Raw genomic sequence first — 19884 nt, forward strand, 5'->3', positions numbered from 1 at the left:
GCCAGGGCCTGCCCGCCCTCATAGGGAGGAATTTCTTCCCAATATCCCATCTAAACCTTCTCTCTATCAGTCTGAACCCAGTTCCCCTTGTCCTGCCACTACAGCTCCTAATGAGAATCAGGTTATTTGTTTTACACCAGCTGATATTCCGTGGTTTTCCATCTGGATTGCCCACATCTTTCCACCAAAGCTGCAGCTTTCCAGCAGAGAAGCTTCACTCCTGTAAACAGCAACTGCAGAACATACTTAATTCTTGAATTTATTCAGATTGTCTGATGCCATTTAATGTAAAATTATCAGTAAAGATATTCACAGAGACTCTCCAGGAGCTCCTATGTTTCCAGTCAGCCCATTTGTTTTAAAGGAACTTTATAAGGCCTAGTTGTTTAATGCTGTCACACAGCATCAACTAAGAAAAGGAAGTGTAATCCCTATTTTAGGGACTTAAGGGCATTGCACAGAGAGACAGTGACTTGTTAAAAGTTACACAGGAAGTCTGGATTAGACCTTTGGGATTTAACTCCTGGCATCTCTTCTTAATCACTATGCCAATCATCTTATTTTCTATTTTGGTAGTATTTCCATTTTCTGAAGCATACCTGACTCAAAGAGCCTCTTTTCCTTGCTATCAGATGTACTATTCCTTCTTTCCTTCCTGTTTCCCTTCTTGTTTAGGCAGACACATCCTTCCGGGGGAGCTGAGCAGGCTCCAGGCTGAGCCTTGTCCCATGCCAAAACTTCCGTATTCTACATCTGGGACTCCACAGCCACAGAAGGGGGCAAGGAGGAGAAACCCTGTAAACAGAACCAGAGAATCCTTGAATGGTTTGGGTTGTAAGGGACCTCAAAGGCCATTCAGCCCAACCCCCTGCCACTGTCCCAGGGTGCTGCAAACCCCATCCAACCTGGCCTTGGACACTTCCAGGGATGGGGTATCCAATCTTCAAAGGATGCATGAAAGGGTTCTGCACTGTCTTCTGCAGATATAAGAGTAATCTCACTGATTCCAGGCTGTTTTGTCTCTCCTAACAATTTCTTGTTGTGTCCTCAGCTTTGAAAACAAAGTGAATGGAACAGTATCACAACTATCCAACTCTAGGACAGCATGACAGGATATATATGGGCCCAAGTTTACCTCTCCCCCAGCAGAAGACATGAATCACGTGCAAGTCCTGTAAGCCAGGCGTGAAGCAGCCTTTGCCAGGCGGCAGGAGCAGGTGTGCACACCTGTGCGTGTCCTGCTGCCAGGGCCGGGCCCGGCTGCCAACAGCGCTCCAGCAGAGGGGGCTCTGAAGCTGCTGAAAACCCAGGAGCTGCTCTGCCTTTGGAATGGCAAAATTAGAGAAGGGAGGGGACGAAGCACCTCTAAAATATTATCTGTTTTTAGATCATTACTTCCTCTAAGCTGGTAGTCTGGACTGTTTCTAAAACAGCACAAATGAAAAAGCTCAAAATTAAGCGCTTCTTCCAGTCACAGGCCCCAGAATAATCTCAGAGACCACTTTTTCTCTACACCTATTGCTGTGTATTGTGTTACCATGGAGGTTTTCTTTCAAGTATTTTCGAGCCATTTACTGATCGCTGATTAATTATGGGCTTTTCACTCACAGGTGGTATCAGAGCAGGGGCTTGCCCAAGGTCACAGAGCCAGACAGCTGTGCCAGATGTTGGCTGTTCCTTAATATTTACAAAAGGGAGAACCTCTCATCTTTTTTTTCTACCTGCATTCTCCTACATCATTTTATGGCACTTGTTTTGCCCCACTGACAGGCAACCTGCTTCACCCATTATCTACCAGTCCAGCACTTTTTACACCGTTTCAATTTGCACAAGCTGCCTCCTTCCACCATAGCGGAAGCTGAGAAAGTTTCTCTGGAGTACTCCAAAGCACAGATCCAGGCAGAAAAATAATCTATGAGGCTGCAAATACATTTCTAGGGTAAAAGACAAACAGTTCTTAGAAAAAAAGCATCTTTTCTGAGCAGGGGTTACTAACACAAAGTCCATATATAGCTTAAAACCCACTGCAGCATCTTTGCAGGCAACTCTTTCCACTGTGATCATGAAGCTTAGTAAGCTTTTATTTCAAAGCCAGTACACAAAGAATTAGAGAGAAATCCAACCGTTTAGTCGAACTGGAGTTAATCTAAATACTTAATGAAGTCATCAGTCCTGCTTGCCAAGGCCTAAGGTACAAATTTCCAAGCTCTGCCACCCTATCTGCCTCTTGGTCCCAGTTCCAGACACGACAGCAGTGACTGAGTGTGTGGAAAAAACACCCTTTAAGAGAGGTCATCCTGCCCAGGAGAGACTTAAAGCTACAGAAGCACCCAATTGCTTTGTCTTCACTTTGCCTACACTCAAAACCCCTCAGAGACTAATTATTTGAATTCTAAAAAAAAAAAAAAAAAAAAAAAAAAAAAAAAAAAAATCCCTTTTCCCCTTGTCTTAAAAACAAAACCACACAGCAGATAATTCCCATTTGTTGTGCAGGGAACAAGCAAAGGGTTGGAAAACATGAGCAGAAACAACACTGGAATACACAGGGATCCCCTAGCAGCTTTTTAAGAAAGCAAATATTTAATGTACAGCTGCATTAACCATTCTGTTGAAGTTCTGTTGTGACTGAGTTCCTAATAATGTAATTATCTGGGGAAACTTGCAACTTAAGAGTAGCTGGAATTACCAAGTTTGTTTGGGTATTTGTAGGATGAGGGATCAATACACTTCACCAACTCTGCAGAGACAAGGCAAAGCAGTCAGCCTCCTCTTACAGCAACAAACTGCACACAGAAATAATGAAGTTCCCCCCCAGGTTTTCACTCATGACACAGTGAACTGCAGTCAATCTACAAATGTTCCATTTTTATTACAAAGTATGAAAGGCAGAAAATACTGTACCTAATACACAGGAGGCCGAAACTTAGAAAGAAGGTTAAAAAATCTGAATAAAACTACATAGGAAGCAGGAAATAGCATAAAAGGATGCAACATTCCACTTTCAAGCAAGTTCAGAAAATTGCCTTAAAATTTACAGAGTTTCAGCAATATGGTTCCATGACTCAGGTGTTAAAATCCATTATTAACAAACCCTTTTATATTTTCTCCATAAAAATAAAGGAATATAGGGACACTGCAGTTATCCATGTCAACAATATATGTCTGTTGAATAGCAGGATACTGGGATTCCTCTAGGACAGAATAGTAGCGAAGTTGCAGGTGGAGAAAAGGACAGAAGTAAAATTACTATTGCTTTAACATACTTTAGTGAGGACAAGAAGTCAGGAATCTCATATGGATGTTTGTACAATCATGCTACAAAGATTACACCTTCAGGAAATTACCACAACGGGACTGTGAATGGGAAGAGCAGAAGGGAAAACACACCTAAAAGTAACATCTCTTACTTGGCTACTGGAAACAAAAATGCTTCGGCGCAACAGATTTAAATTACATTTTACACTGCTAGCAACCCAAGGGTTAAAAAAAGGTTCCTTTTAAATAGTAGATTTCGTAATTCCTATTTCCCAAGTTGTCAAAAAAACATACCTTGTCAAAAACATACCTTTTTCCAGCTGTACTGGGACTTTGGCCTGCTCTGGTTCTTGCCTTTCTGCCTTGCTAAGATCCCACAGACCCACCCTCAGCACTAAGAGGGGGCTGGAGTTGCACGTGTTGCACACGGAAAGGAACTCCAAAGGATGGGAGCTGGACCATGGGTTTACAGCTACACATGGTCACGATATTTTTTCAGGAAATAGCTTTTTTCCTTCATTTTGTTAGATTTCTTGAAAAGAAACAAACTTGATGGAAGCCACTGAGATAATTTTGATTATTTTTATGACTATGGAAATTCTCGCCTGATGCTGAGTATCAGAGGCTGCACAGAAGGCCACTGAGGTCCTTGGCAGACACACTTGTCACCTGAAACAGGCAGCAGCAACGCTCACAAGTGCCTTTGCATCTGGTGTCTGCCATGAATCACCAGATGAGCCTTCAGTGACTGGTATTTAGCTGCATTTTTAATTACTGCTCTTTTTAGTGCTGGTGAAAGGTGCTGATTGGAAGTTCTGGAGATCTCTTCCTGAAAACAAACTGAGTCAAGGGCATCCTAAACTCTCCTCAATACCCTCAAGAATGAAATATTTCTGACTCTTCTTGGGTAAGCAGGAGAAGTACAGCTGCATCAGAAAGTGCTCTGTAAGTGCCACACAATTCCCTGGATTCTCTGCAAAGATCAAGAGAAACTGGGACAGAGTTGACAGTACCTTGCTCATTGCTTTCCATGTCCACAGAACAGTAAGTACAGGCTTGCTCTGGAATATTGGTCTGAGAGTAGAAAGCAGGAAACACGAGTTAGAGAGCATTTGCATTACCTGACAGGCTAACAGCGTGCATTTGAGGTGGTGGGACCACTTTGCTATGGGCAGTGGGAAAACTCAACCCTTTACAGCACTTTGATGGGACTGAAACTGTGCAATCTGCTGAGCCCAGAGCTTGCCTATGCTGCTGTCCATCTCTCCAGTGCGTCTGGAAAGAGTTAAAACACCACTAACAAGCTGGCCAGTTCAATGTTTTGGGCTGTGTGAATCCACAGGCAGCAGCTGCAGTTTTTCTCTCACAAAATTTAAGTTATCCAAAGAATCCAGGCACATGCCTACACAACCAACCCGGCACTGCCATCATCATGTTCCGATGGTAAAGAAGAGGATTCCCAAACACCACTAAGCTCCTAAACAAGGAGGACTCTCTGGGGGCCACGCAGCACTACATCCCTTGGGTTGGCCTCACAGGACAGTGCCAGTTTCAGAACACGAAGCTTCAGTTTAACATTTACAGTCTTGTCAAGTGCTCATGTTTTTGGCTTTCAGTAGAAACAAGTGAGGGTCCACTACGATGACCCCAGTTTTGCATTTTGGTGATGGTCATATTTAACATTTTCTACACAACATAGACAAATGCCTACCCTACAAGGGCTGAGGAAAAGACGACTCTCCTCCTCATCTTACCAAAATTATACTTGTTAAAGTGCCATCTGCAAGAGAACAAAACTGACACACTCAGCTCTTAATTTACATTGACAACAAGCACGAGAACATCTGTGAATTCCGTACATCAGACTCCTCCCCTCACCTGGTCTCCGGCAGGCTATGATCTACACTTGAGACGAGGCAGCTTCTCATTGCACTACCAGGCGAAAATAGATCTTTTTACTATTATCCAGAACATTCAGGAGAGTAATTACCGCTAAGTTTTGAAAGGATCATTAACTTTGACTTATGAGAGGCAATGCCTCCCCCGTTAAATACATTTCAAGGTTTCATAAGGAACAACCTGTTTTATCAGTCTCCTTTCATATAATTTGAAACCACTGTGTTTTCTTTCTAAATAGATTGTCAAAGCACTCAAATCCTTACCTTTTAAATCCCTGCACACACAAGTAAAATTCCCACAGATGCAAGCTACCATAGCCCCCCTCATTTAGACAATTCACAGAGTTGGCACACTACACACTAATTCAACATTCAACCTGTTTGCTGCAGGTTTCCGCCTCACTAACAGCTTTTACATCATCAGCAGCTCCTGGCTGAGAGTCAGCAGGTTGCCCACATAATAGTAGGAATCTGTGGAAAGCTTGGTTTAAACAGAACCTAACAACCAAACAATAGTTTAGCATCTTGAATTAATCAACTGGAGAAGTGACACAGAACTACTTAACTCAGAAGTATTTCTGTCCCAGAATCAGGCTGGCCTGTACCAACAACAGCACGTGCTTTTCTGCTTTGCTTGCCTCACCTGTGTTCAACTCTTCCCTTAATGTTACTTTCTACTCAAAAAACATGAGGTATTTGCAAGCAGTTATTCTGCATTCTCTGCTTGTGCAGTAAGCACCAAATAACAGAAATTAAATATCAAAGTATTTCTTTTAATGAACTTTGGGGAAAAATAGTGCTTATGGGGGCTCTACACCCAATATAATTGAATGCCAAGCAGGTGAAATGTGATGAACTGTATATTTCAATTCACAGGCTCCAGTGACAAGTGTCAGGGTTTGTTTTATCTTGCAGATGAACCCAGCCCACTGAGCAGAGCATTCCCTCCCTGTCACTGGGTCAGCAGCTGCTGGCAAAAGGGCACCAAAGTCTTTCCCTTCCTTGTCTATATGGAAGTGCCATTTGCACTACAGAACATCTCGCCCATGAGGATTTTCATGTCTTTTCACTCATTAACCTTTCAAGTGACTTCTCTGAAGTTATTTTAAGTATCATGTCCCTGTGCCAAAACAGTCTCTAGTGATTTAAAAAATGTAATTTCATGTGAAGAATGACCATGGATTATGCCCAAAGCAATATGCTGTAGATCCAGAAGGTATCCCAACTGGCTAAACAAACAGGATAGAGACTTTATTTAGAATCCACTGGAGCCTCCAAGATTCCTTCACTTGCCTTTGATGCGTTTGGAATAAGCACACAATTCCACAAATAGACTTCAAGCAGTTTTATGGATGGAAGAACTGACACTGGATCCTCCTTCAGGTCCCTAACAGGATTGCTTTCCAACAGAAGCAGAAGCTACCTGGCTATTCAGACTATGAGTCCCTTTATACAAGCTCTGTTCTCATCATCTTAGTGTTCATCTTTGACTTGTGCCATCTGTACAGGAATAAACTTTGAAGCAAAAAGGGGACATAGAAAGTACTAACATTGCACGTAATTCTCTCTTAGTAACAGCATGTTTGGCCTGCCATTTGTAATTAAACAGAGCATGACAAGCCTGTGAATGTATTTCAAATGACTCCTAAAGCTGTGAATGCCATTAGCTGCTCCTGCTATGAAAACCCCAATTTTCACTTCATTCTGCAGAAGTTTTTTCCAGTTTCAGACGAAGTGCTGTTGTAAAAAGTGGTAACTAATTGTTTGGCTAACACAGCTCTGATGTCTAGCTAAAGCCTGTCTGTGGAACACACTACTCTCAGTACTGCTGCTAATAAGAAAAATTGACCTTCAAGTCAAATCAAGCTTTGTCAGAAATTCCACAACTGAACAGAGTGCCGCTGACAAAACATCAGCTTGAACAGTGTTAGAGTCTCTTGGTTCTCTGCTATCAAAAGGAGTGATGGAATAAAGCTGTCCCTAATGAATTCCTATCAAATTCCTGAGGCAATGCTTTTCTGAGCTCCACGGTGAGAAGCAGCCTGCAGAAGAGTATTTCTCTACATCCAGAATGACAAAGCTTTGCAGATTCTGTTCTGTATTTGACAGTGTTCTCATGTCAGCTTCACTGTTCCACAGCAATTGCTTTCCCAACTTGCCTTTCCTGCATAGACTGACAAGATCCAAGTTTGCCAGCGTCCTACTATTTATAAACTGCCTCCAGTTGCAGGTGAATACTCATTAGGTGGAAAGAATTTTGATGGTTTCTGACATTTACGTGGAAACTGGGCTGCACACCCTTCCAGACCAGCTCTGGCTGTCATGTCTTCATTGGAGAGCACTGCAGAGCCTTCAGCACAGGACCTGTGTTACAGTAAGACTTCAACAAAGATTTTTATCTTGCCTAATCCAGTCAGCTTTCATCGAACAGTATTATTGTAGAGTGATCCACTGTTCCAAACAGAAGCCCTCTGGGACATCCCCCAAAGTCAGGAGGATGACAAGTCCCGAACCTTGGCCTCAATGGCACAGTTTCTTTCCTTCTAAATCCACCTTTGTGCATTGCATTAGGGAGTAATTTCTTTCAAACAACCAGCTTTCTTTTGGATAGCAGACCAGCTCTTCTGACTTGTCTCGTTCATTCAACAAGACCTGACAAAAGCAAATACACTTCACAAAAAGATTGCTTTGCACTCCCTTCAAGACCTCCCAGGAACACAGTCCAAACACAACCTCCAAAGTACAGCCTAACCACAAAATCTTGCTCATGTTATTTGCCAATCAAGCAAGCTAGAAAGTGTGAAACCATTTTATTTTGATTTAGATAACGAGGGGAAGTAATTTGATTGGAAGTGTCAATCCCAAGTCCATTACAAATACATTTTTTCAGGAGTTGTTTACCTCCTGGGAGCTCACGTCATGCACGTATCTTCTTTCTCAACCTATCACTGCTCTGTTTGCTAACGTGACTGCAGCATACACACAGATTCAGTTAGAATTTAAAAAGACCTACCATAGTAACAACTGCCTTGAGCATCAGAAAAATGTAAAGAAATTGTGCAACAAGTACTTGTACTTCACAGCACCAGAAAATTCTGCCCAGGACACCAGATACAGGGAGCCAAGGCAACAGTTAATTCTGGCAGGCCTTTACTGCCAGGGAGCCTGCAGTGTTACTGCGGTTTGTATCCTTGAACAGGTCCTGCTCTGGACATATGGAAGTGGATCACATATCAAAAGTAAGAATTAGGGAGAAAAACCTTACTCAATAGAAAGTTAGCCCAATATATAAAAAACATACAAACGTTTAAACAGTTTAGAGGCAGCAACAACAGGAATGATAAAGATTCCTGCCAAGGTGGCTGTTAACATCATCGTCTTTTTCCCCCCACCTTGTTTTGCACCTGCATCTATTAAACTGGTTGATGTGCTGCCTCAGCTGGCTGACAAACACATGGACATATGCAGCAACTTAAAAGCCTGCAAGCTTATTAATACAGTCAACAAACAAATATACAGAACTTTTACTGAGGGAAAAAGAATTCAACAAGAAAACCAGAACCCAGAAGGTCCAAGAGGCTCAGCACGTCTCTGCATTTTAGAGTCTTGAGAGACAGGAGACCCCTGCCATCGATTCTTGTAACAGTTTCTTGTAACAGTAGATGCAAAGCAACAACAGATACTGGCCACTTGACTGGTGGTGTTCTTACTTTAGAGGGGAGGGGGAATGACACAGCCCTGCCTCACTGTGCATGAAGCAGAAAAGTTAGACTCTGAGGATCTCCAGGCAGTTGTTGTAGCAGATGGCTATCCAGTCTGGCTGGGTGGATGCCCACTGTACATTGTTGATCTCTCCCTCAGCTGTGTAGGCCAGGATCGGGTCCTCAATGGCACGAGGCATTTGCTGGATGTCCCAGATGAGAGCCTGGTGATCATCCGCTGCACAGAGACAAGAAATGCAAGTACAGTCAGAGTATAACTGTATCTCCATACGTGCCAACTACAGGCCTATAGCCTAAGGAGCCAGAAAAGATATGGCTGTTCCAGTCCTGATCCATATTCAAGCCAGTTACAACAACACAATTATGCTCCAACAAAATAAACTTGGATCATTATACATTACCCAGGACAGAGCTGATAAACAAATGACCAGTGGAACTCCTAACAGTAGAAAACATTTAAGAACTGGATTGCAAAAAAGCTAAGAAGCCTTAAAATAATACAGCTTAGCCAGAGCTGATGCACAGTTTGGGTACTGGGCTCATCATTTCCACACAATAAACTCTAGTAGGTGTCTATTTCTGTAACATTTTAGGAAAGTCACTAATAAAGGGCTGCTAAACTTCAAGTATTCTTTAGCAAAGACAGAGAACTGCATAAACTTTAGGATGAAGAGGATTTTGCAAATGCAGCAGAAGACTCTGAGATTCCCCTGTAGGTCACACTTACCTGCTGTACAGATGTGGCAAGAAGAGTGAGGTGCCCAGGCAATTCCATTTACACATGCTCTGTGGTTGTTTAACCTGGCAACAGGGGTGCAGGGAACTCTGACATCTAGAATCACAACCTTCAGAAAGAAAACCCAGCTACATTAATAAATTGCATTTTTAAAAATTAATTTCTTCAAAATACTAAATATTTTGAGGTAAGGCTATAAACATGGCTCTTTCCTAAAGGATGTGGTTGGCAAGCAAGCCCTGCTCCTAAAGAACAGCTTCCAGTTGGTCAGTATGTTGTATCTCCAAAGAACTCAGACCTCACAAGGTGCTTGTGAGTTAGGCCACAGTGGCAAACAAATTGTGCTTCCCTGAAGCAGCCCTGGTAACAAACTAAAACTGAACTGGGAAAGAACAAGGTGACTAAAACACCTGCAGTTAAGATTTTATGTGAAAATTATTGCCCAGCTGCTCACAGACTCCTCTTAAAAATCAGCTGAAATATATACAAGCCATAAAGCTCAAGTTTATTATGCCAAGGTCACTTCTTTAACTCCTTGGTGCACTAAGAACCGGTCTTTAATCATACCTCGGGTACTGACACTGCCCCTTACCTTACAATACCCGGCTATAAACTAGCACCAAGCCACCTCCCCCAGAAAATCCCCAACAGCACCGAGGGGAGATGAGCTGCTGCATTACCTCCATCCCATCCATGGCCATCGTAGCCAGATAGTTGGGATCCTGTTTGTTCCAGCAGAGACGCAGCAGCGGGTGGTGCTGGGGGTCCTCGTAGATGATGGTGCTGTGCTCCAGGTGGCGGAGGTCGAACATCCTCACTGAGCCATCGGCCCCCACCGAGGCGAACATGTCCCTGCCCCCGCCTGCGCGGCTGAAGGCGATGTCGTAAACCTGCACAAAGCACAGCCTCAGCTCCACCCCGGGCAGCGCCGGCGGGGACAGCACGCTGCACTGTCACATCGTCTCTCAAATACTTGATGTTCCCTGCAACTGTTCAGTTATTACACTTGCCAAAAGGAGGAAATACATGTTTATGTAATTATAGTATCGCTCACTGAAACTAAAACATATCGATTTTCCAGACTTGGGGATTTTTACATTGAAAAGTAAAGTGTTAAATTGAAAGAATTTTGCAAGCTGTTTATTGCCTTCGATATCTGGTTGATTTCAAGTCTAATTTGATGTTTTACCTCATTTTTCTACAATATTCTGGAGCACAATCTGGTAAAACAAGCATGTTCTTAAGTCAAGAGTCTATGATGAGTAAAAAGAATTGTTTTGATAGCCAACAGTATTTAGGTACTCAAAACTGAATATAATCTTAGAAAAACTGTATGCAAACTTACATAAATGATCTTTTTGAATCATTAGATTGTTCAAGAAAAAAGGAGGAAAATGGAAAAGCTCTGTTCCTTTTCTACTGCTTTAAAAAGATGCAATGTAAACAATCAAAATCCCCCATCACCTCTTTGTCATGTGCAATAAGCTGGGTCTTCACGTGGCCAGACACCAAATTTACTCTTCCCAGAACCTGTCCTGTCTCCAGACCCCAAATAGTGCAGGTTGTGTCAATACTAGAGGTACCTGAAACAAAACCACTTCTATTAGCAAAATTAATATTGTCACAAATGATTTAATAATTTCCTGGGTTGATGTAACATCCCCCAACATCTACAGATCAAAATAGAACAGTATAGAATAAAATCAAGAATGTCAAACAGCCAGCAGTCTTCCATGCATTTAAATGACCCAAACCTTTTAGCTGCAGAAATAGCCTTCCACACAGGAATAAAGTGTAAATAGCTCATGTCTGCTTCAATCTACTCAGAAGCCTGATGCAACTCTGAGATAACTGTCCCATCCTGTACAGCTCTCGTGCCTGCGAAACCCCAAATTCAATCAGCGTTGCGATGGCGTGTTATTATTAATTGATTGTTGCTGTGGACTGAAGGTGGGGTTAGCAGTAAAGCTCTTAAGAGATGAGAGATGTAACACACACACACAAAAAATAATGTAGTAAATAATTACTAAGACATATTATCACTGTTAATCTCTAGGCAAATCCCCCTGACATAAATGGCTGTTCTCTTCTGGGAAACGAACCTCTGGATCAGTCATCTTGGATTCACAATTTGTCCCATAGGCTACAATTAAACCTTAAGCGTTCAGCCCCCTCCTCCAACTGAGTTAAGGACTCCTGGCTCTCCTCCTGCTGCTGAAATGGCTTCACAAAACACACAGCTCAGTGCAGTTTTATATCCACTCCAGAACACTCTAAAATAAGTCACAGAGCTGATGCACATCCTTACTCAGCACTGTAACAACAGCTCACCAGCCCTGAAGGCCAAGACTCCCTATCCCCAAATGTCCCTCGCCCAACTTGAGTGACCCATTCTGCACTGGACAGGGCACCTTTCAATGAAAAAAAAAAGTCTCCATGAGATGATTGTTTTTATTTTTAAATATAAAACAACAGCAGTTTCTACGATGCAGCAGTCTGTGGTTAATTATCAGATTAACTAGTGGACATGATGTGACACAGCAGCAGTTACAGCCCAGACTTCATCAGACTAAACTCAAAAGTGTGCCAAAAACATAACGTTTTGTCAGTCTCACCTAACAAGTAAGGATCCACTTCATTCCAGTCAAATGATGTCAGTGGAGCACAAAAATCCGAGTTCTTGTTGTTGTTCAGCAAACACTCCAGACGGGTCTCAGTTTCACCCACCTTTAGAGAAAATGAAATGTCTGACTTAAAAAGCAACATCAACTGACTTGTTCCACTAGCACAAAACATTAGGAGTTAATCCCAGGTTTCTTTCCTCTCAGCTTTATATCCTACAGCTCTGGAAAACACAACCACCAACTCCATTTTCAATAAGCTGATAAAGACAGCAATTACCATGATAATTCTGCTTCTCCTATAGTCTTCATATAGTCACATTATTGCAGTGAAGAAAATCTTGTCTTGAGTGAAAAAGAGATCAATATGTAACACAATTCATGTCATGGTTCATCTTTTCCTAGGGAGGATTTACTCACTCTCCACACTCGCAGGTAGTCACCACTGGTGGCCAACAGGTCTGGGTAGACTCCCTTGGTGTCTGGGATCCACATCAGCTTTGTGGTGGGGTAGGGGTGATCAAAGGTGTTCCTGCAAATGAATTCTGAGCTCTCTTCATCCAAACCAACAAGCTGCACCTGTGAGAAACCATATTTAAAAGAAAGCATTTTATCAAAATACTCATTTCTAATGATAGCATTAAGACTGAGTGTGTTTCAAGACATCCTCTGTCGCCTCAAGGACAATATAAAAGGATCATCATGTTAATGAAATGAGAAATCGTTAAAGCATTGCTGGGGCACATAAGTGAAGTATCCATAATCACCACAGTGCTTTGATTTGAAGAGATGATCCCAAATGAACTGAAATCCAATCCTAAAGGATTAAAGACCACCCTTTTTTTTCCACATTGCAAAGCCCAGTTTAAATCACAGACTTAAACTGCACAAACATTATTCGAACTCATCCTTAACTGAACCGATACTGACAATGTCATCTTCAGAGAGCAAAACGAGCTGTAGTTTGCACAATTAAAATGCATATTAGGGAATTCTTGGCCATAACCTTGCAGACTGTGATAGATCACACCAGGTAGCTGGCAAGCTTTTTCAGCACCACATGACCCAAAATGTTCTGTCACAAGTGCATGAAAGACTCATAGATCAGTCATATGAGGGAGGAAGAAGGTAAAACAGAATTCAAACTTAAAAAAGAAATATATATATATATTGGGAAGCTAAGAGGGTTATTCAAATGTTTTGTGTGAACAGGCCAAGAAAGCAGGTCTGCTGCAAGATTCTAGGTAACTGAGCTCCAAATGAGTATTTTTGCACAGTGATGCGACTGGGAGAAGGGCTAAACTTGCCCCGTTGCAAGAGTGATGCAAAACAGAGCAAACAAGAAACTATCTCCACACAGCCTGGTCATGACAATACCTGAAGTAATGCTTGAAGTCCCAGACATGATGTTATTAGAAAAATATTGACACGTCAGAAAGTGTTCAGAGAACAAAAGGTGCTGGGAGGACTTGTTTAACCTGCAGTGACTACAGGACACAAACAGGATGAAAGTCCCACTGTGTGAAATGCTGCTCAAACACAAACATTATGGGGACGACTCACTACAATTAGTTTGTAAGCTGCTCACAGTAGGAACTTCCTAGTACTTTCCACACAGCAGCTGCCTCCTGGGAATAGTAGCTTAATGGACTTTTTCTAAGATGTTTATCTGAAAAAATCCAAAATTCATGCTTATCCTGGGATAAGCAATTTGTCTAATAAACTACACATTTCAACTAGATGGGAAATCTATCACATTTTTTCCCCATAACACAAAACCAACAAATGCTTCAGTGGATGTTAAAATCTAATTACTTTGCAGTTTTATGAGCTCATTTAGAGATGCTCTTAAATGCAAACCTTGTCCCCCAACAATGAGAAGCTCCATTCTTTCCACCCCATAACAAATACTAAAAGATGCAACCAAGTATGCTTCCAAAAACTGAAATACAGTCCATCACGCCCTCTCTTTATTACAACTACTCCTTATTATCCTTCATACTGTAGTATAAATCAGTCAAAAATCTCCCAGACTTCTGAAGTGATTGACAAATAGCTTTCTAACTCCTTTAGGGATCAGAAATACTAAGCGGATTTTACAAAGGAAGCAAATTGTCCTTGGTGATAGAAAATCTTGTGGCAAGGTTAGGATCAGAAGACAAATAACCTCTAATCATTTCTCCTTTGCTTATGCTGTTTTCCACTCAACATGAGTGTATTAATCCTACACAAAGCAATCAACATCCTCATCACCAGAAGCAAATCTCAAACAGCAAAGGATCCCCTTTCACTGGTTTAATGTAAATATTCCTGCACTTCATATTCACATTTAACCCCTTCTCAGACCTAAAGATGAAGCAATTCAGCAATCCAGTATCTCTGCTCTTTGACATGTTTAGGTGCAGGCTGGGTTAGAGAACAGAAAGTGTATTATGGTCAGCAGAACTCCTGCCACTGCTGCAGCTCAGGTGCCTGCACAGCCTTCGGCGCTGGAGCAGCTGGCGGTAACTCCGAGCAGGAGACACCGCTCTGCCTGGACACGGAGCAGAAGGAATGCTTGAGAAGCTCTGTTCTTTCCAAGTTCAGCAGATTCAAAGCTGGGACTCTTCTTTTCGGACTCGATCACACACAGTCATTACAGAACCCCTCTACTCATCCTCTTGTGCAGGCTGAACATGAGGGGATGGAACATGGAATTATTTCCAGGATGCCGATTATAACAGAGCCCTGTCTCTCCCTTTTGCAAGTGAGGCAAGAATGCTGCTGCACGAAGGAGTGTCTGAGGTCCAGCCCAGGTAAGACTGAGGTGATGCCTATGGAAAAGTACCTGTCAGTCTGGATACAAACTGAACCATTCTACATCTCCCTGTAAGTCTTTCCAGTGAGAAAATGAGGATCAGCGTGTTCAATCTCAACTAGTTTTGTGATTATGCCATGCCAGTAGCTAGGAATGCTAAATATTTGTTTGGTTCTCCAACACTTCAAGATAGGAAAATCCACATCTAATTTTAGCATATTATAATCCAAGCATTTATCAACATAAAAGATAATTGCAACAGTGCATGTCAGTAAAGAAGTGCCTTTAATCAGCATTCCTTAACTTCTAAAAAAAATCCTGTCTCCAGCATGATCCAAAAGAATCAGACATAGCTAAACGATGCAGAATTTGGTAACAGCTTCTTTTTCTTACATGGTTGGAGGAACAGTAGCTTAAAACCCCCCAAAACCACAACCCTCTATCTAATTAGTAACTATCCAAAATGACATTTCACAATTATTTTAGGGTCATGTACAATCAGAAAGATGTCACAGCACCAATTAATCTTCACCGTGCAATCAATTTTTCTTTGCAGTGCTAGATCTTACAGAACAAATGACCTTCTGGCAAAACAACTGCCCTGAACACTCTCTGTCTGAGGGAGGAGGTGGAAATCTGGGAAGCTCCTGGTCAGAACCTGTCCGTCTGCTCCAGTGACGGGAGCGAGCCGTGTACGGCACAACCTCTACTGTCTCCTAAACTGGATTCCAGTTTTGTCTTGCAGAGAGATCCCAAAAATCAGCCTTTCCTGGTGTTTTCCACAGATTGCTCCTGATCCATGAAGCCACAGCCAGGAGCATGTGGAGCACATTTTAAACTAAGACCTATGAACACTGTTCCCTCCCATCATGACACTGATCCATGAGGGAGTACAAAGGCTGACCGCAGCTTTCCAATCCAAGAAGTTTAAGAAACATCACCTCAAATTATTTAATTCTTCCAACCAGAGCAAGGCATCTCTCTTCTCATAGCAGTGATTTGATCAGTGAAGGTATACAAGCTGAAACAAAACTCCTTTGGGGTTCAAACAGGTCTTGGCAACCAGCTTCAGTCTGTGCCACAGAGCACATTAGTGTGATGGCTGACAGGGTTAGAGGTGTCTGGGAACTGGGGACCACAGTAAATTAGGGTCTGGCAGCCAAGAGGTTTGAGTTCCCCACAAAAGAGAGGTGTAAACAGACAGTTCATGTAACCTATAGTACTTCAAATGCTGGTAATTTCTACAGAAACAGAAAATTAGAGAGAAATGAGACAAAAATCTCCCACTCTTTCACCTCAATTCCCTCCCAGTAAGCACTTCTGCAACCAACACGTGGGCATTGAGTCTTTTTAAAAGAAATCCTAAACGATTAATAAGGAAAAGGTATATCCACTTATTTAGTTGGACTTTAAGCAAACTATACTATTCCAGACCATTTTTGTTACTATTGAAAGAAAGCCAATTATTTGGAACAAACCATTGCAATATCAGGAACAGAAATGTTACCAGGACCTTGTCAGAAACCTCGGAGAGTGCAAAGATTGTGAGTGTAAAGAGAAAGCTAAAATGAAAATCAGTTTTCGTTATCCTTTTAATTAGTGCAAACTGTACCTATAAGTGTGTTTTGATGATAGAAGCTGCAATATAAAACATCTCAACCATGAAGGACAAATTATATGCAGAAGAAAAAGACTACACATATACTCTGTAAAAAAATCTTACATTTCTGTTAACTCCAGAAGTCAGGCTAAAAACTCCACTGCTCCAGGCCCTTTGCTGTACAGTATCATGGACTATTTAAATGGGAACCTCTGCTTTTCCCCTTTGCTCCTTTGGTTATACCATGTTCACGGACAGGAGCTGGAAGAGTTTCCAACAAGTGCGCAGGTAGCACAGTTTTACAGGACCTGTCCAAGGGTTTCCAATCTGGAGCGTGAAACTATTCCCTGAATGTTTCACCACCCTCTAAAGGGCTCAGCACAGCTGAGAGAGTCATAGTAAGGCACCACTAAAACAGTGCAGATACCGTTTTAATACTCCCAAGAGTATTCTGGTCCCCAAAGCAAAGGAGACAACATCAATGCTCTGAGCAATAACACTCGCAATTAGCCAAGACAGCTCTCTGTTAACTGTTTTCCTACAAAAAGCACCAAACAAGACAACAAAAATATAAAAAAATCACTCTGAAATATCAGAGACACAAATTAAGGTTATATTTCACTGCACTGATTGTACAGGTTTAATTTTTAATCATACATCATCTTTATTTCTACAGCAGCAGCAGCATCCAGACTTTTCTCATCCTAATACAATTAGTTTCCAGCTCTTTACACTACACAGATCTCACAGCACGTGGTGCTTACACGGACTGAAGTCAACAGAACCACTATTCCTGGAGCTCAGAGGCCAAGAGAAGCCCTGGGTAATATTTACAGACAGTGATAATTTACATAGTCCTACACAATTTCTGTCTGCAACAACTGTGAGTGTAAAGGGTAGAAGAGAGGAGTTGACTTGGTGGCTTTACACTGGAAGCTTGAACTGAAAAGCAGATCTGACCACACTGTAACTGAGAGCAACCCCAGGGAATGCTCCAAACTTAAAGAGGTATAGGCAACGTAAATGTATAGCCCCTTATTAATCAATTGTGCTGCCTCTAAACAACAACTGTTAGCAATTTGCTATTTTACCTTCTCAGAGTATGGACTACAAAAACATTTTCAAGTTGGTCTTTAAACAAATTGGAAGTTTTCAAGCTCAGGCCCTGCCTGTCCCCAGCAGCATTCCCAGAAGCACAACACTCTCCAGGAAAAAGAGACAGCTCTCACACAGAGCTCACAGTGCCTGAACTACAACGTGCTCGGCAAAACACCATGTCTAGGACTGCTGCAAGGGCAGGGATCTAACCACTCTAAGAGATGTCACCCCTGTCACCACACCCTTGCACAGAGCCCTATCCCCAACATCAACTTTTTGACAGTATTTTCCACAATCTCCATTAAACACCTTGACAAGGCTACAAAGCTACATGCTATAAACACACCAAGCTCTATTGGCAAACCTTCAGTTTCAGAGAAATCTCAGGATGCTCTGTAACTTCATCCATCTCCTCATCTCTCTTCTATTTCTACAAATTCCTTATACCAGACTAGCACCTTGAAGTCTGTCCAGAAGTGACTGCACATGTGTTCTGAGAAATGAACACACAGTCTCCATTACCTGCGTGACATTCTCCACTTACACTCTGCAGGGAAACAATGAAGATACAATCTCATGCCTCAGTACACCCCTGTTCTCCGGGAAAAGCACCCAGGAATCACTGAAAGTGGTTTATATACTTATGAAAAAAGTTATCATCATACAGAAGTCCTCCACAGCAAGAAAGTACAATGAGAACAGCCCATTTCCAACACAGTCTCAGACACCCTGTACACCACAGAATCATACAATTGCTGGGGTTGGGAGGGAACTCTCAAATTCATCCAGTCCAATCCCCCTTCCTAGGCAGGGTCACCTGAAGCAGGTGATGCAGACACGTCCAGGTAGGTTTGGAATGTCACCAGAAAGGGAGACTCCACAAGTTCCTTGACCAGCCTGTTCCAGTGCTCTGCCACCCTCCAAAGAAAGAAGTTCTTCCTCAGACTGAGGCGGAACTTACTTGTATCTGTATGCATATATATACACAAACTTCAGTCCTGGGCATGAACTTTCCTTTATATTGACCAAAAAGCCAGATATGCCCAAGCCCGGGGACCTTGTTTTATTTCTATGGCAGCAGCATCCAAACTCATCTCATCCTCATACCTTTAGTTTTCAGCTCTTTACACCACAGAGAACTCACAGCATATGGTGCTTATGTGACTGAAGTCAACACAATCCTTATTGTCGGAGCTCAGGGGTCACGAGAAGCCCTGCAGCAGCGTTATCCCAAAACCAGCAGCACGCAGGGCTCCTCCCGCCGCAGCCCCGCAGTGTCCCATCAGCTCCGGGCTCGCTAGGAGACCAGCCTGGACCTGGTCCAGCGCCTGCACCTCGGGGGGCACCTGGCGGCTTTGCACAGCTCCGGGCGTCCCGGAGCCCCCCGCCCACCCCAACCCCGGGATGAGGAGGGTCAACCCCTGCTCTACCCCAGTCCCTGTGCCCACCGCTGCCCACCTTGTTGTTGTACTCCTCTACGAAGCTCCCCAACGCCAGGCGGAACCGCTTGTCGGGCCGGACGCTCCAGTTCATGGCGTACACGGTCCAGGGCGCCTCATATTTGTAGATCTCCTTCCGCTTCCCGTGCAGCGACATGGCTGGGCCGGGGGGGCCGCGGCCTGGCCCAGAGAGGCTGCGGGAAGATCCGGCTGGAGCAAGCGAAGAGGCGAGGCGGGCCGGGCCGGGGGGAGGCTCAGCGCGGCCCCCGAGACGGGGAGCGGAGGAGGCACGGCACGGCCCCCTGGGTGTCGAGGAGCGGGGAAGGCTCGGCTCGGCTCCCGGAGCGGCAGGGGAGGCTCGGCTCGGCCCCCGGGGCGGCGGCGGGGAACGGGGAGACCCCGGCTCGGCCCCCGGTCCCGGCCCAGACCCGGCGGCGGCAGCGGCGCTGAAGCCGTTTGGGACTCGGCCTCTCACACAACGGGAGCGGAAGCCACGGGGGGAGCCCCACCCCCTGCGCACGGGTTGGCTGCCTCGGCTGCGATTTCGAGCGCCGGCTGCCTATTGGGTAATCTGCCTGTCCGTTTCGCCCGCTGCGGTTCGCTATTGGCCACCTTGCCCGTCACTCGAAACGGATGCGCTCGCTCTGGCTGCGGTGACCGACGGCTGCTCTTGGCCCCGCCGAGCGGGGCGGGCGCGCTCGTTGTCCGCATCTCATTG

General features: G+C 43.6%; 1 protein-coding gene across 1 annotated transcript; it reads right to left on the reverse strand.

Moving 5' to 3' along the window:
• Positions 1-2844: 2844 nt before the first annotated feature.
• On the reverse strand, positions 2845-19660 carry DCAF7 (DDB1 and CUL4 associated factor 7). Its single transcript, XM_048320374.1, has 7 exons — positions 19186-19660; positions 12653-12811; positions 12227-12338; positions 11076-11194; positions 10292-10501; positions 9603-9720; positions 2845-9092 (listed from the first exon to the last, which is right to left on the reverse strand). The coding sequence occupies exons 1-7, from the start codon at positions 19321-19323 to the stop codon at positions 8920-8922; spliced, it is 1029 nt and encodes a 342-aa protein (XP_048176331.1). The 5' UTR covers positions 19324-19660; the 3' UTR covers positions 2845-8919.
• Between the last annotated feature and the right edge of the window lie 224 nt (positions 19661-19884).

The sequence above is a fragment of the Corvus hawaiiensis genome, chromosome 1, assembly GCF_020740725.1.
Source record: "Corvus hawaiiensis isolate bCorHaw1 chromosome 1, bCorHaw1.pri.cur, whole genome shotgun sequence".
NCBI classification, from domain to species: Eukaryota; Metazoa; Chordata; class Aves; order Passeriformes; family Corvidae; genus Corvus; species Corvus hawaiiensis.